Raw genomic sequence first — 13,521 nt, 5'->3', positions numbered from 1 at the left:
TATAGATCCCAGGATCACCAACCCCTCCCTCAATCACTAATTAAGAAAATACCCTAGTTTTTCTTACAGCCCCATCTTCTCAACTGAGGTGCCCTCCTCTCAGATTTGTGCCAAGTTAACATAAAACTAGCCAGCACAATGTATACTTATTCCTACTTTACAAGACATCTGAGAGCCAGACATTTGAAGGTCTTAAGTCATTATTTTTTTTTTATTTTATTGGATTTTTTTTGTTTACATTTCAAATACTTAAGTCAGGTGGCAGAATACCTGAAGAGGCGATTTATGAAATTTGTTTGGTTCATGAGTCCTGCCTGGTGTCTATTACGGATTTTCACACTGTTTTGTGTGTGGATGGAGGTGCAAGTGTGTGCACGTATGTGGAGGCCAGCGGTGACTTCAGGTGTCCTCAACTGCTCTCTACCTTAACCCCCATGGAGACTCACATTGTCACTCCAGTCCCATGGGATCAGAGGGCACCAGGCACGCAAGTAGAACAACCATACAAATTAAATGTATTTTAAGTGTATTTATTTATCATTGTATATAAGAGTGTATGGTTTGAATATGCCTACATGTTTGCCAATGTGTGTACAGAGCAGACAAAACCCTTCTGGAGTTGGCTCTCTCTCTCACTGTTTTGAGGCAAGGTCTCGTTTCTCCTGTGCTGCATGTTGCACGGTAGCTTGCCCGTGAGCTTCTGGGTGAGTCTGTCCCTGCTTCCCTCTCTCTGGGCGAACCCATTGCAGGGCGCCCTGCCCTTCACAAAGAAAAGAGAACCTGTCCCTTCCTCCTATCTTGAAGGAGGAAGGCTGGGACTCGGAGCACATGGACCACCTAATCCAGGACTGCCCTTCAAACTGAGCGGGCAGGCTCTTGGGCACTTAAATATACCGAATCCTCCTGTCCTGCACTGCAGTGGGTTCTTCCTCTTACTGTGTAGCCCTCATTGTCCTAGAACTCAGTATGTACACCAGGCTGTCCCAACCAAGTGTTGGGATTAAAGGTTTACCACCCCACCCCCACCCACCTTGCTCCTGAGACAGTCTTCTCATTGAATCTAGAGGCATCAGTTCGACTATGGTGGCTGGCCAGTGAGCTTCAGGATCTTCCTGCTTCCTCCAATGCCATTCTACAGTTACATTTGACACCAAGTCCAGCTTTATGTGGGTGCTAGGAATTCAAACTCAGGTCCTCATGCACAGCTCTTCCTAGCCACCCTGCTACCGCCACACACACAAAACCACCTTGCTGGGTTTGGGGGATTTTTTGTTGCTGTTGTTGTTTTGTTGTTGTTGTTGTTGTTTAGAGTCTCAATAGATAGCTCTGGCTGTCCTAGAACTCACTATGTAGACCCGCAGAGATCCACCAGCCTCTGCCTCCTAAGTGCTAAGATTAGAGGTGTGCATCACCATGGCTAGCCCCGAAATGTTGTTCTTGCTAAGTAACCCATTCCTATCATAATGAAATTAACGCAGGCTCTCACAATTGTACCAAGCCTTGTGAGGCCTACCTTCCATCAATGTTTCGATGTGCATGTGGGAGACACTCAAGCCAGAACCCACATACTTCCCCTCTAGTGGAACAGCCTGAGCCTTTGAAACCACTACAGGCTTGAGTATTAACTACAGCCTCCAAGCTGTGGCATAATTTCTAAGCTGTATGTGGATGCTGTTCACATGAAATGACAAGGTAGGGTACACATTACAGGTCCCGCTATCCTGCTAACCTCTCTGTAGCACAGCCTTCCGTCTCACCTGGACCTCTTACACAGCTCCAGTACAGCGGAGACGCTGCCAGACAGGACTTCCTTTGTTCTACTGGGAACCATCTTCCATAACACTTCTTTTCCAAAATATGGTTCTTATGCCTTTATTAAAGGCAACGAGATTCTGAGAATAATGGCAGGCAAAGAGCAAGCATTTATTTCACAATGAAATGACTCATTGTCCTGCTATCTCATCACTTCTCGGGCCATCCATTGTCTGAGATTAGGTCTCTCAGGAAGGCAACAGGTGGCCAGGTCCTTCAGAATCTCTTGGTAATAAATATGCAGCTGCTAAAGTGTTTTTGGAGTTGACTCTGGTAAACAAACTTGTTACTTCAAGAAACAAGACTATGGCTTGAATAACCAGGACTTTGGAAATGCCTGGAAAATCAGACCATATGTTTTACATCTCAGGATTAAGCATGTGTTATTACTGCTACAGGTTATTTTTAAGGACAAGAAACTAGAAGAGCTAGGTGTTTTCTCAACTTTATTATGGGGATAGAGGAAATAAACCAGCAGATTTCTGGTTTTAATGCAGAAATGATTGGTCCTGTGTATGGTATGCAAGGGTTACATGTTCTTCAAGCCTAAACATACACAACACTTCCAGGTGAGACTCCCTGGTGCCTAAAAAGGGTTTCTAGTCCATGGCTGCTTGTGGGTCAACGTCTTGCAGGCTTGGGCATTATGTAGACTTTCACAGGCTTACTGAAGGGGATGGTGCCCTCGATGCTGGTTTCCACCTGTGGTGACATCTCACTACCCTCCAGCCATGGAGATTTTGGAATTCGTGCACCAGAGTTGTAGGCCAGCAACAGCCTCACTTCCACTTGGCATGGTTCTGGAGAAACAAAAACAAACCAAGAAATAGTCTATCACTAGGTAACTTTTAGGGATTCCAATGAACCTGCAAATAAAGTCCCATCAAGGATGGGCTACATAGCCAGGTAATGTTACACACAGTTTTAATCCTAGCACTAGGGAGGCAGAGGCAGACAATCTCTGTAAGTTCGAGGCCAGCCTGGTCTACACAGTGAGCTCTAGGACAGCCAGAGCTGCATAGTGAGATGCTGTCTCAAAATATAAAAGATGGACTTTTCCTATGTCTGCATCCTTCCTTGGCCCTCAAACACAAAACACTTTTATAGCCTGAACCCTGTGAGGCTGACCTGCATCTGCAGATGCTTCTCTGCACTGCCTCCTGACTATGTGTTTCCTGCAGCTCCGAGCTATAGCTAGTGAGACCACCTGAGAGGAACTTGAGGGGCTGTAAGCCTAGAAGATAGGGAGTTCAATGTTAAGACTCTAGGCTGTGTGCATCTTGGAACTGACTTATTTAGTGGAGAGGAAAGCTTCAAGTTAGAAAACAGTTCTGGGGTTGGAGAGATGGCTCAGTGGTTAAGAGCACCGATTCCTCTCCCAGAGGTCCTGAGTTCAAATCCCAGCAACCACATGGTGGCTCACAACCATCTGTAAATGGGATCTGATACCCTCTTCTTGCATGTCTCACGACAGCTACAGTGTACTCATAATAAACAAACAAACAGACAGACAGACAAGTCTATCTTTAAAAGAACATTCTGGGGGTTGGGGATTTAGCTCAGCGGTAGAGCACTTGCCTAGCAAGCGCAAGGCCCTGGGTTCGGTCCCCAGCTCCGGAAAAAAAAAAAAAACTGGCAAAATTTAGTCACACTGGAAAGGAACATGCTTCATAGACCTCAACTATCAGAATCCTTTTGCTTCGTTCATTAGGTTGCACTACAGATTTTGTGTTTGTCTGTGGCAGGCTTAATGAGAATAAACAAACACCCTTATGAGTTCTTGGATGCTGCAGCTGAGTTGCAGTGGACATGCTCTAAGTGAGTCTAAACGTACTGAGGAGAGAGTGCAGGAAGGCTCTGGATAGAATACCCACTCTGTGCCGAGCACAAAACCCTAGGAATTCTTTTCCTGCCACACCATGAAAAAAGACTGTCACGATCTTGACAAAAGTCCAGGAGCTCAGACAGTTCTAAGTGGCTGCCCAAATCCACCCTTAAGAAACTGAGTTCTGTTCACAGTCTTTTCTGGTAATCATGTGGCTTCCACAGAAAGGAGAGGGGAAGATTTCAGAAGGACCAACAGCAAGTGCAAGGCAGAGAACAAAACGAGCTTGGGTATGCTCCCTACTTTGGTGTAAGAGCTAAAAGAAAAGTGTCTGGCTAAAAACCGCAAAGAACAAGAATGAGCTGAATGGTTCACATGAAACAGGACAAAGGCTCCAGGACTCCTATTCTATTTCTGGTCTCTCAGGGTCAGAGCAAAGATTAGATTGCTATCCTCCAAGAAGCTAAGGCCAGAGTACCTGGGCCAACTGAGTCCAGCATGAGGACCAAGCGAGCCTCATATCGTTAACCATGTAGCATACACACCCACAACCAGGCCTGATGCAGCCATGCATGTAGTAATGACACAAGTGCTGCTCTAATACCAGAACGGTCTCCCACTCAGGCTGGACCCTGGACAAGACCAGCATTAGCTTTTTCCTTACACTCCTAGTCCACCCCAGACAGCACATCACAAGTGCCTGTGGCAGTCACAGTACTTTCAAGGAGCCAAACCCTGGGCAAGTGAGAGGAGGCCATATAGTACTGACCTACAAAGTTTCCATATAGTGCTGACCTATAAAGTCTCTGCCCCACCCCCCATACCAGCATCTGATAACAGATGGCAATGGAAGCCAATGCCTCAGGAAGAAGGGAGAGGAGAGACAGCAAAAGTTAGACACACAAATAGTACAAACAGATACTACAAGGATACAGAACAAAGGACACTCGGAAGCAGATCCTGGGTACCCTGAAGCCAGGTCCTAGATCACAGTAAGAAGGGGCTCCCTAACCGCCTCTTCATAAAAACTTCATCATCATGCACCCAGCATGTCTGACAGAAGGAGACCTTGATGACACTGAAGTTTGCCGTGTGCGTTCTTTACTCCGTGTGTATGTATAGCATGTATAGCCACAGGTGGGAGTCAGAGGCCAGAGGTCAAGAGCAGTGTCTCCTTCAATTGCTTTTTACCTTTTTGTTTTTGTTTTTTTTTTTCAGAATTAAAATAAACAAACAAAATACCCTTAAGCTGGATGTGGTGACACATGCCGTAAATCCCACCACTCGGGAGACAAAGGCAGGTGGGTCTCTGATTTCAAGGCCAGCATGAGCTACAAAGTGAATTCTAGGACAGCCAGAGAAACCTTGTTTTGAAGGAAAAAAAAAATTAAAACACAAAATAAAAAGAAAGTATAAAATTCTAGAAGGTATTCCCCTACTTATTAAATCAAATTGGTGGCATTGTTACCTTTCCTAGTAAAAGTCATTTTCCTGAGTTAGCCCAGTGACTTCGAGAACACCACTGTAACCAAACGTGGCCTGTATCTTGCAATATAAAAGTCTTATGCATTTGTATCCTCCATTGTATCTTATACATGATATATAATGTGTGTGTGTGTGTGTGTGTGTGTGTGTGTCTGTCTGTCTGTCTGTCTGTCTGTCTGTGTATACACAGACGTTAACTATCCAGGTTTGGTTCTAAGTCTGTAAAAATAAACACCCGTATTAGCCCCATACAGTTCATAGATGAGGACAGTTACTTATTTGTTTCAGGGAAGTAAGCTGGACTGTCCATATACAAAGAGAAAATGATTTATAATGCTTCTTAAGAAACACGAAACTTTAATTTCCAGAATAATCCTCAGTAATTTATGGGTTGAGAATTATTATCTTCATTTTGGATATGAAGAGGAAGATTCGAGGGATTTCCGAGAACAAGGCTGTATCATAGGCAGTTAGTCTCCTGGTGTGCGGTAAACCTCTTTCCTTGAGTCTCCACACTATTACAGTCTCCTGAGTGTCTTCCCTCAGCTTGGTCCCTCCTTATGCAAACAGCAAATTAGTCAGTCCAAATATACTAATGTTTAAGCTTATGAATTCCTCACTTATGAGATCAAGTCAATCTGGGTATGGTGACACATGCCTTTAATCTCAGCACTGGGGAGGCAGAGGCAGGCAGAGTTAGGGGTCAGCCTAGTCTACATACAGAGTCCTGGGCCAGCTGAGGCTAAATAGTGAGTGACACATTATCTCAACCAAACAAACAAAAGAACAAATCATAATGGGAAGGTACCGAGATCAGAGGGGACATATTCCCTGCCTGCCCAGCCCCACAGGCTCTTACCTGTCCAGGCAGTGTGGGAGAGATACACCTGCGTGAGGAGACGGTGCCGCCCTGGGCCAGGATTCCGGAAGTCTGCTGGCTTGGGGTGGATCATCTGAGCCTGGCCATCTGGATACAAGACCTACAACATGACAGGAACGGGGTGACAGAAGATAGGTAGGCTCAGAAAACTGATAACACCTACTGTGACCCAGACATGAGTAACAGGAAGATGACCGGAGCCATTATATAAAAACTGCTTCTTTTTTAAAAATTTATTTATTTATTGTATATAAGTACACTGTCTTCAGACACACCAGAAGAGGGCATCAGATCCCATTACAGATGGTTTTGAGCCACCATGTGGTTCCTGGGATTTGAACTCAGGACCTCTGAAAGAGTGGTCAGTGCTCTTAACCACTGAGCCATCTCTCCAGCCCTAAAAACTGCTTCTTTTTTTTTTTTTTTCTTTTCTTTTCTTTTTTTCGGAGCTGGGGACCGAACCCAGGGCCTTGCGCTTGCTAGGCAAGCGCTCTACCACTGAGCTAAATCCCCAACCCCTAAAAACTGCTTCTTAAAGGGCAGTATCTGAGAGGCAGAGGCAGGAGATCTCTGAGTTCAAGGTCAGCATGACTTACAGAGAGAGTTCCAGGACAGCCAGAGCTACACAGAAAAACCTTCTCAAAAATCTGAACATAAAGCGGGGTGGGGGTGGCACGACACTAGCAGAAGCAGTGTCTGGTAAGTAAATGATGGGAACAGTGCATCTATTAACAGACAGCAGACAATGAGTCTAACTGGAAAACCCCTTCCCCTCCTTTGCCCTGCAGCATCTCAGGGCCCAGCACTCAGTACTCATCTAGGATCTGGTGAGAAAGCATGTTCTGTAACTAGTCTCCAACCGGATTTCAATCAGATAGGAAAGAATTTATCTGCCTATTTCTACAGAGTACTCAAAGAAGACTCTGTTCAAATCAATAGCCAGGTCTTCACCTCTCACCAATGGGACAACAACGTGAGGGCCTCCCAGCCGTCACCTCTGTGGAGTCTACTATGGGGCACAGGGAACAAGCAAAAGAGAAACAAAGCTAACAGAAGGACCAGACTGGACAAGCTCTGTGTAAACCTAGAAATCAGATTGTCCTTTCGCCTCTGAAATTCAGGTCTCTCCACATACCTTAGGCCTTCCCAAGGGCTGACAAATCTCAATCTCTCAGTCTGTCTCTGTCTCTGTCTCTCTTTCTGGGGGAGGGTGTGTATGAGGGGAGGAAGTAGACCCCAGGAGGAGGTACTGGACCTGAGGACTGACCTGACTAGGCAGTGGCTTCCCAGGAATACCCCACCTACACTCCTTCTCACCCAGACTGTTACAGGAATGTGTGGCCATACCTAGATTTCTATGTTCTAGAAATTCTAATCTTGCTCACTAAGTCCAGCCTTGCTAGATGGACACTTGTATGTTGAAAGCTTAGTCCCTAAAGTAATGTTTAGAAGTAAGGGCTTAAGGAAAGTAACTGGATCATTAGGGCTTTGATTAATCAAGAGACAAAGTAAATTCATAATTTCATGTACTTTGTGGGGAGGCAGAGAAAGCAGGTCAACAAGGGCCTGCCGTGTCTCCAGTCCTTCCTCCTTCCCAGTTTGCTATACGTCCTGAGGTGTGCAGCTCCGTCTTACCATGCACTCCTCGCCACACCCTTACAGCTCACCCGAGGAGTACAGCAATGAAATCAGCCAACTGCAGGCTGAGACCTTAGAAACTACGAGCTCAATCAAGCCTTTCCTTCTCAAGTTGTTCTCCTCGCGCATTTGGTTACAACAGCAAAAACAGTAGTTACTGCTGCTTCTCTCTTACTTTGCTCCTAGGTGCTTTGGCCCCATCTGAAGCTGTAGCTTCTAGAACTTTGTCATCTTTAAGAGCTTATTTTAAAGAGGTGGAGGAGAAGTTGGGCGGTGATCATGGTGTGGGTGTCCAGGAGGAGCTGAATAGGGAGATATATCCAGGGCAGATAGAGCTGAGCTGGTGGAGTGCTTGCCTCGCCTGTGTGAGACACAGGTTCTAGACCCACCGAGCAGTCCCTGCTTGAAATGCTAGCACCTGGGAGTGAAGTGGTAAGATCAGAAGTTCAAAGAGAAAGGTGGAGGCCAGCCTGATCTATGAGACCCTGTTTTAAAAGGTAGGGTGAGGGTATATAAGGAGAGGAAGGGTAAAAAGGAAGAAAGGGACAAAGCAGCAGAACCCTTAAGCTTTCTCAGTGAAGCTGCTTTAAAAGTAGACAACATGGTTGGGCATGGTGGCAAATGTCTTTAATTCCATCACTGGGGAGGCAGGAGCAGGCAGGTGAGTTTGAAGTTGGGCCAAGCTGGTCTACATAGGGCAATCAGGGTTATAGAGAAAGCCTCTGTCTTAAACCACCAAAAAACCAAAACAAACTAAAAAATGCAAAAAAAACAGCAACAATAACAACAAAACCCAAAAACAGAAACAAAACAAAAAACCCCAAGACACCATAATTTTAACAGAGAATATAGACTCCATGAAGTCTCTGAGGCACAGTGACAGCTGCATGTTGAGCACCTCTGTTCTGGTATTCTGAGTACGGTAGCTGGACTTTGAAACTGCTACAGATGTGTCTCATGACAGGGCAGAAAGCATCCCCGCTAGATCCCATGCAGACGTGTATATGCCTGGAAGGCAGCACAGATGCCTTGAGAGTGGGTTCTTTTCGGGATACTTAGCAGATGACCTGTCAAGAATCCACCCGCAACTGTCTATGCCTAATCGCCCAGAGAACTTTTCAGAGACACAACAAAACAAGTCTGCATTAGACTACACAGTGCACTAAGTTTACCTGTGAGCTCTTAGAAAGAACTCTGAGCTTAGTCTCAGGATTCTGATTTAACTGGTATAGGATCAATGAGGACTGTTTATCAGTTTTTAAGCAACCAACAAGTACAGCCAGGGTGGATAACCTTAAAACATAAAAAAGTCCAGCAGTTACAGCTTTCTACTCCTCAGAAGTTCTCATAGGTATGATCTGTTACAAGATGTTTGATCACACTGTGAACCCTGAGATTGTGTGATTATTAAAATTACTTGTTTCTAGCTGTGGTATAGCTCAGCCTTTAGCACACACCTTTAATCCCTCTGGCTGGAATAGAGACATGCCCTTAGTACACACATTGAATCCCAAACAATGAAAGTAAAGTTAGTTTGTACAAGGAAGCACCCATGTTTGAAACTGATATATAATTTAGTGGCAGACAAAGTGATGAATCAGAGAAAGATTTGACAGACTAGGATCTGCCCAACTCTCATGAGAACAGAAAGAAAACAGAGGCAACATAAGAGAGAGCAGTGCAGAGAGAGACAGGAAGGAAGCAGATTTACCAGAAGAGTTTTACAGGGTAGGTTGGAGAGAGAACAAGCTAGACACGGGTGAAGACAGACCAAGCAAGAGAATGAGGAGCAGCCATAAGATTTGAATGGACTGCTAGAGTCTGAGGCCAAGCGGAACAGTTCAGTCAGAGGCCAAGAGAGAAATGGAGTGTGGAGAGTTTTGAGCCATTACAGCTGAGCTGAACCAGCCAGCCAGAGTTCAGAAAGAACAAGGAAAGGTGAGTTTATTCAGCAGTAAGTCTCAGAGGGTAAAAACATTCTAGGTCTAGCTAAGACTGTTTGGAGGCTAGAAGCTCCCAGACAATTACATCAGGTGAATAAAGTCGCTCTTACATCCCCTTGTCTCGGAAGCCTGCTGTGCCGTGCCCACTGCAGGCCATCATCTCCCATCTGATTACTTGTCCTGCCAGTGCTCACAGTTTCTCATCCCTACCTCCTCCTCCTATTCCGTTTTGCTCTGATATATCCTTTCAGGCTGCACCACATGCCGGCACCTCTACAGAGCCTGCCTCTCTTGGACCTTGCACTGCGTGCCGACTGTGTGCCGAAGCAATGACCTTCACTCACAGCTGCCCCACAGCTCCAGCCCTTAGCATGCACACTGAAGAAAGCACACATGCATGAAGGGAGGGAAGGAAAGAGGGGTGGCTGGAAGTGCGGGGCTCACCAAATTTCTCCTGTGATTATAGCTTATTTATCTAACTTTGGAAAAAAGGCATCCTAATAACCATTCTCTCCATCTATGAGTTTGTCTACCACCTGATGAAGCAATGGAACTTATAACACTTTGATGAATTCAATGTGTGTGTGTGTGTGTGTGTAAAAGGATTAGATCTAAAGTCTATACTATACAAACACAGAGGGACCTGTCACTAGTAAAGACTTACTGGTACTTAGGGAATTATATAAATTATATACAATGTCAGTGTAAAACCCCACACACCTGGACCTTGACACTGTTCTGGGGGTCTTGCACATGTTCCAGGGTTGCATCCACATCCAAGGCTACCACCAACCCAGATGTAAACCGCAAAGGGTTGTCTGACTCTCCTGCTGGCTCAATAATGGTGGCCGAGGCTTTGTGGATCTGCAAGCAACAAGAAAACATGCTGATTCTTAGGCCAGTGAGAGAGCTCAGTGGGAAAGGCTCCCTGCTACCAAGGCTGATAACCAGTTTGATCCCTAGGGACCAGGGAACCTCACATGTGCGGTACCCCCCCCCCCCCCATTAATACATGCAATTATAAACACTCAGAGGAAAGACCCTAGCTCATCTGCTCCCCTTTTGCAGAGGGGCCGCAGGACTCTGACCTGCTCTGGAAGCGGAAGATGAAGGAAGGTGCTTTGCCGCAGCATTGTCTGCAGAATCTTGATCACTTCTCCTGGCTTAGAAGCCATGAGTCGGGGCATGAGATCAAGCAGTTTGTCCACAAAGCTATCTTGAAGATGGGGCAAATCCGCAATGAAGCACCTGCAAACACAGCAACTCCCTTACCATGGGCTGAGCCCACACTCTGCCAACACCAGTGTCTCCTGTTCCAGGGCCTCCACCACCCTCTTCTGGCCTCCTTGGGGACCCAGATGGTACACACACCCACACAGAGACACATCACATAAAGTAAATGAATCTTTTAAAGTCTGGTTTGTCAACTTCGTGAAGGCAGGGGCAATGATGGCAGCTATGAACATGATGGTTAAAGTCATACGGCTGTGGTAGTCTAAACAAGAATGCTCCCCTAGGCTGTGTCTGAATACTTGGTCCCAGAATTAGGTGTGGCCTTGTTTGGAGGAGGCATTACCCTGGGGCAGGGCTCTTTCTGTGGGGCTGTCTCAAGATGTGAAGACCTCAGGTACTGCTTCAGTACCAACGAATGATGTCTGCCTGCCTGCCTGCCTGCCTGCCTGCCTGCCTGCCTGCCTGCCTGCCTGCCTGCCTGCCTGCCTGCCTGCCACTATGCTCCTTGCCATAAAAAAGAATCGTCAGCACAAAACAAGTTTGGTCTCACTACCTTCACCCCCACTACTTCCCCAACCCCTCTGCTCTTCTATTGTATCCATTTTAAACAATTTATTTCATCAATACTCTAAGGAAACTTTTTTATTTTCTTTTTGAGGGGGAGGGTGTTAGAGACAGAGTTTCTCTGTGTCCTTGGCTCCCTGGAACTTGCTCTGTAGATCAGGATGGCCTTGAATTCTGAGAGCCTCTGCCTCCCGAATGCTGGGATTAAAGATGTGGGCTACCACACGCAGAGCTGAGGAAACATTTCAACTGTACAAGAACCTGAGTTCTACCCTAAAAAGTTGGGAGCAGCAGCTCACATCTATACACTGGGTGAGTTAAGACAGGAGGATCCCTGGAGCTTACTGACAAGACGGCCTAGACAAGTCAATCACTTCCAGGTTCAGTGTGGTACTGTCTCAGGAAAAACATGGACAGTGATTGAGGAAGTCATCTGCCATCCATCTCTGGCTTCTGTATGCGCGCGCGCACCACACACACACACACACACACACACACACACACACACACACACACACACACACACACACACACACAGTTTCACTGCTTTGCTCAAGCTGGTCTTAAAGTCATAGGCTCAAGTGAACCTTCTGCCTCAGCACCAGATCCAGCTGGGATTACAGGCGCGCTCTTTGGTGCCTGGCTTGAGACACGTTTATTTATGTATTTATTGTTACTTAAAAAGAGTTATGAATATTTTGATTATGTGTGCACATGTTTCTGTGTGTACATATATGCACATTAGTCCAAGTGCTGGCAGCATCCAGAGGAGGGCAACAAGTCCCCTGAACTGGAATTACAGGTGACTGAAACACCCAATATGGGTGCTGGGAACCGCTCAGTTTTACTAAAAGAAAAGCAACTGCTCTTAACTGCTCAATCGTCTTTCTACTCTCCATTTCTCTCTCTCTCTCTCTCTCTCTCTCTCTCTCTCTCTCTCTCTCTCTCTCTCTCTCTCTCAGAGTTCCACTATGTAGCAATGGCTAGCCTGGTAGTTGACAGAGATCCCCTGCCTCTGTCTCCAAAGTGCTGATATTAAAAATATGTTTCACCAACCCTGGCTTGTTATTCTTCACCTACAAAATTACAGAGTATCTGGGTATGGTAATACACACCAAGAGTCTTAGCACCCAGGAAGTACAGGCAGGAGGGTCTGTAGTTCATGGCTGGCTTTAGCAATACAGAAAGTTCAAGGCTTGCCTAGACTACTTGAGACCCTGCCTCAAAAGGGCAAAGAACAAAGCCAGGCATCCTAGGATACCTGTAATCCTACCATTCAGAAGGCTGAGGCAGGAGGATCAATAATTCAAGTCCAGTCTGGGCAACACAGCAAGATCTTTTCTCAAGAATACTGAAAACTTTTTTTTTCTGTAGCGCAGCTAAGTGCAGAATCCAAATGGTTCCTGATGTTTTTATTATTGAGGTGTACGCTTATAGACTCAGAACAGTTTATGTATCGTAAAGAGAATACCACATTAGGACACACTGATAACAGGTGGAAAATAGCTCAGCAGCACAAGCTATGTGACCTTGCTTGGTGCCAGTTATTTTTTGCATAAACAAGATTAAAAAAAAAAATCCCAAGAGATACAAAATACTCACCTCTGAAAGAAATCTACTTCCTGTAAAAATTTTTCACACATTCCAAATAAGGGGTCAACTCTGTAGGAAAAAAAGCAAAGTGTAAAAAACTTATGACTCTGAACTACGGAGTGAGGACAAAAAGTCGCAGAGACCTGAGCTTCTGTGCAAGGAGAGTGACCGTGGTACACCGTAAAACTGAGCTCTTAGACAACAGCCGGAAGCAAAGGCAGTGCTGTCTCTGAGGCTCTACCCTGCCCCAAGCACGGACAAGCAGATGCATCTCTTAGGTGACCTCCCTAAATCTTGCTCCTCGATAGCCTTAGAGAGCTGTGAGCGTGTCTGTCCGTATCCTCAGGACACAGCTGGCACATACCCGCCCAGCTCAGGACGTCTTACCCTCGGGTAGTCCGTGCAGTTACCAGAAGCTGCAGAGCTCTGGCCTGAAGCCTCATGTGGTGTATGATCACAACCTGCTTATTTTCCACACCACTATACATAAACTCCATTTTGTAGGTTTCTTCCATGATCTATAAGGAAAAGACAATTAACAATCAGTA

General features: G+C 45.8%; 1 protein-coding gene across 1 annotated transcript in view; it reads right to left on the bottom strand.

Annotated features, from left to right (window-relative positions):
- Nucleotides 1–2,241: 2,241 nt before the first annotated feature.
- Ints4 (integrator complex subunit 4) overlaps nt 2,242–13,521 on the bottom strand; it is a 63,734-nt gene continuing 52,454 nt past the window's right edge. The window contains 6 exon segments of the mRNA NM_001191629.1: nt 2,242–2,612; nt 5,982–6,102; nt 10,304–10,447; nt 10,672–10,831; nt 12,983–13,042; nt 13,361–13,491. Of these exon segments, the coding sequence (NP_001178558.1) occupies nt 2,434–2,612; nt 5,982–6,102; nt 10,304–10,447; nt 10,672–10,831; nt 12,983–13,042; nt 13,361–13,491 (795 nt within the window). The 3' untranslated portion in view covers nt 2,242–2,433.

This window comes from Rattus norvegicus, chromosome 1 (genome assembly GCF_021556685.1).
Source record: "Rattus norvegicus strain SHRSP/BbbUtx chromosome 1, alternate assembly SHRSP_T2T, whole genome shotgun sequence".
NCBI lineage: Eukaryota > Metazoa > Chordata > Mammalia > Rodentia > Muridae > Rattus > Rattus norvegicus.
This window is presented reverse-complemented; position numbering and strand designations above follow the sequence as displayed.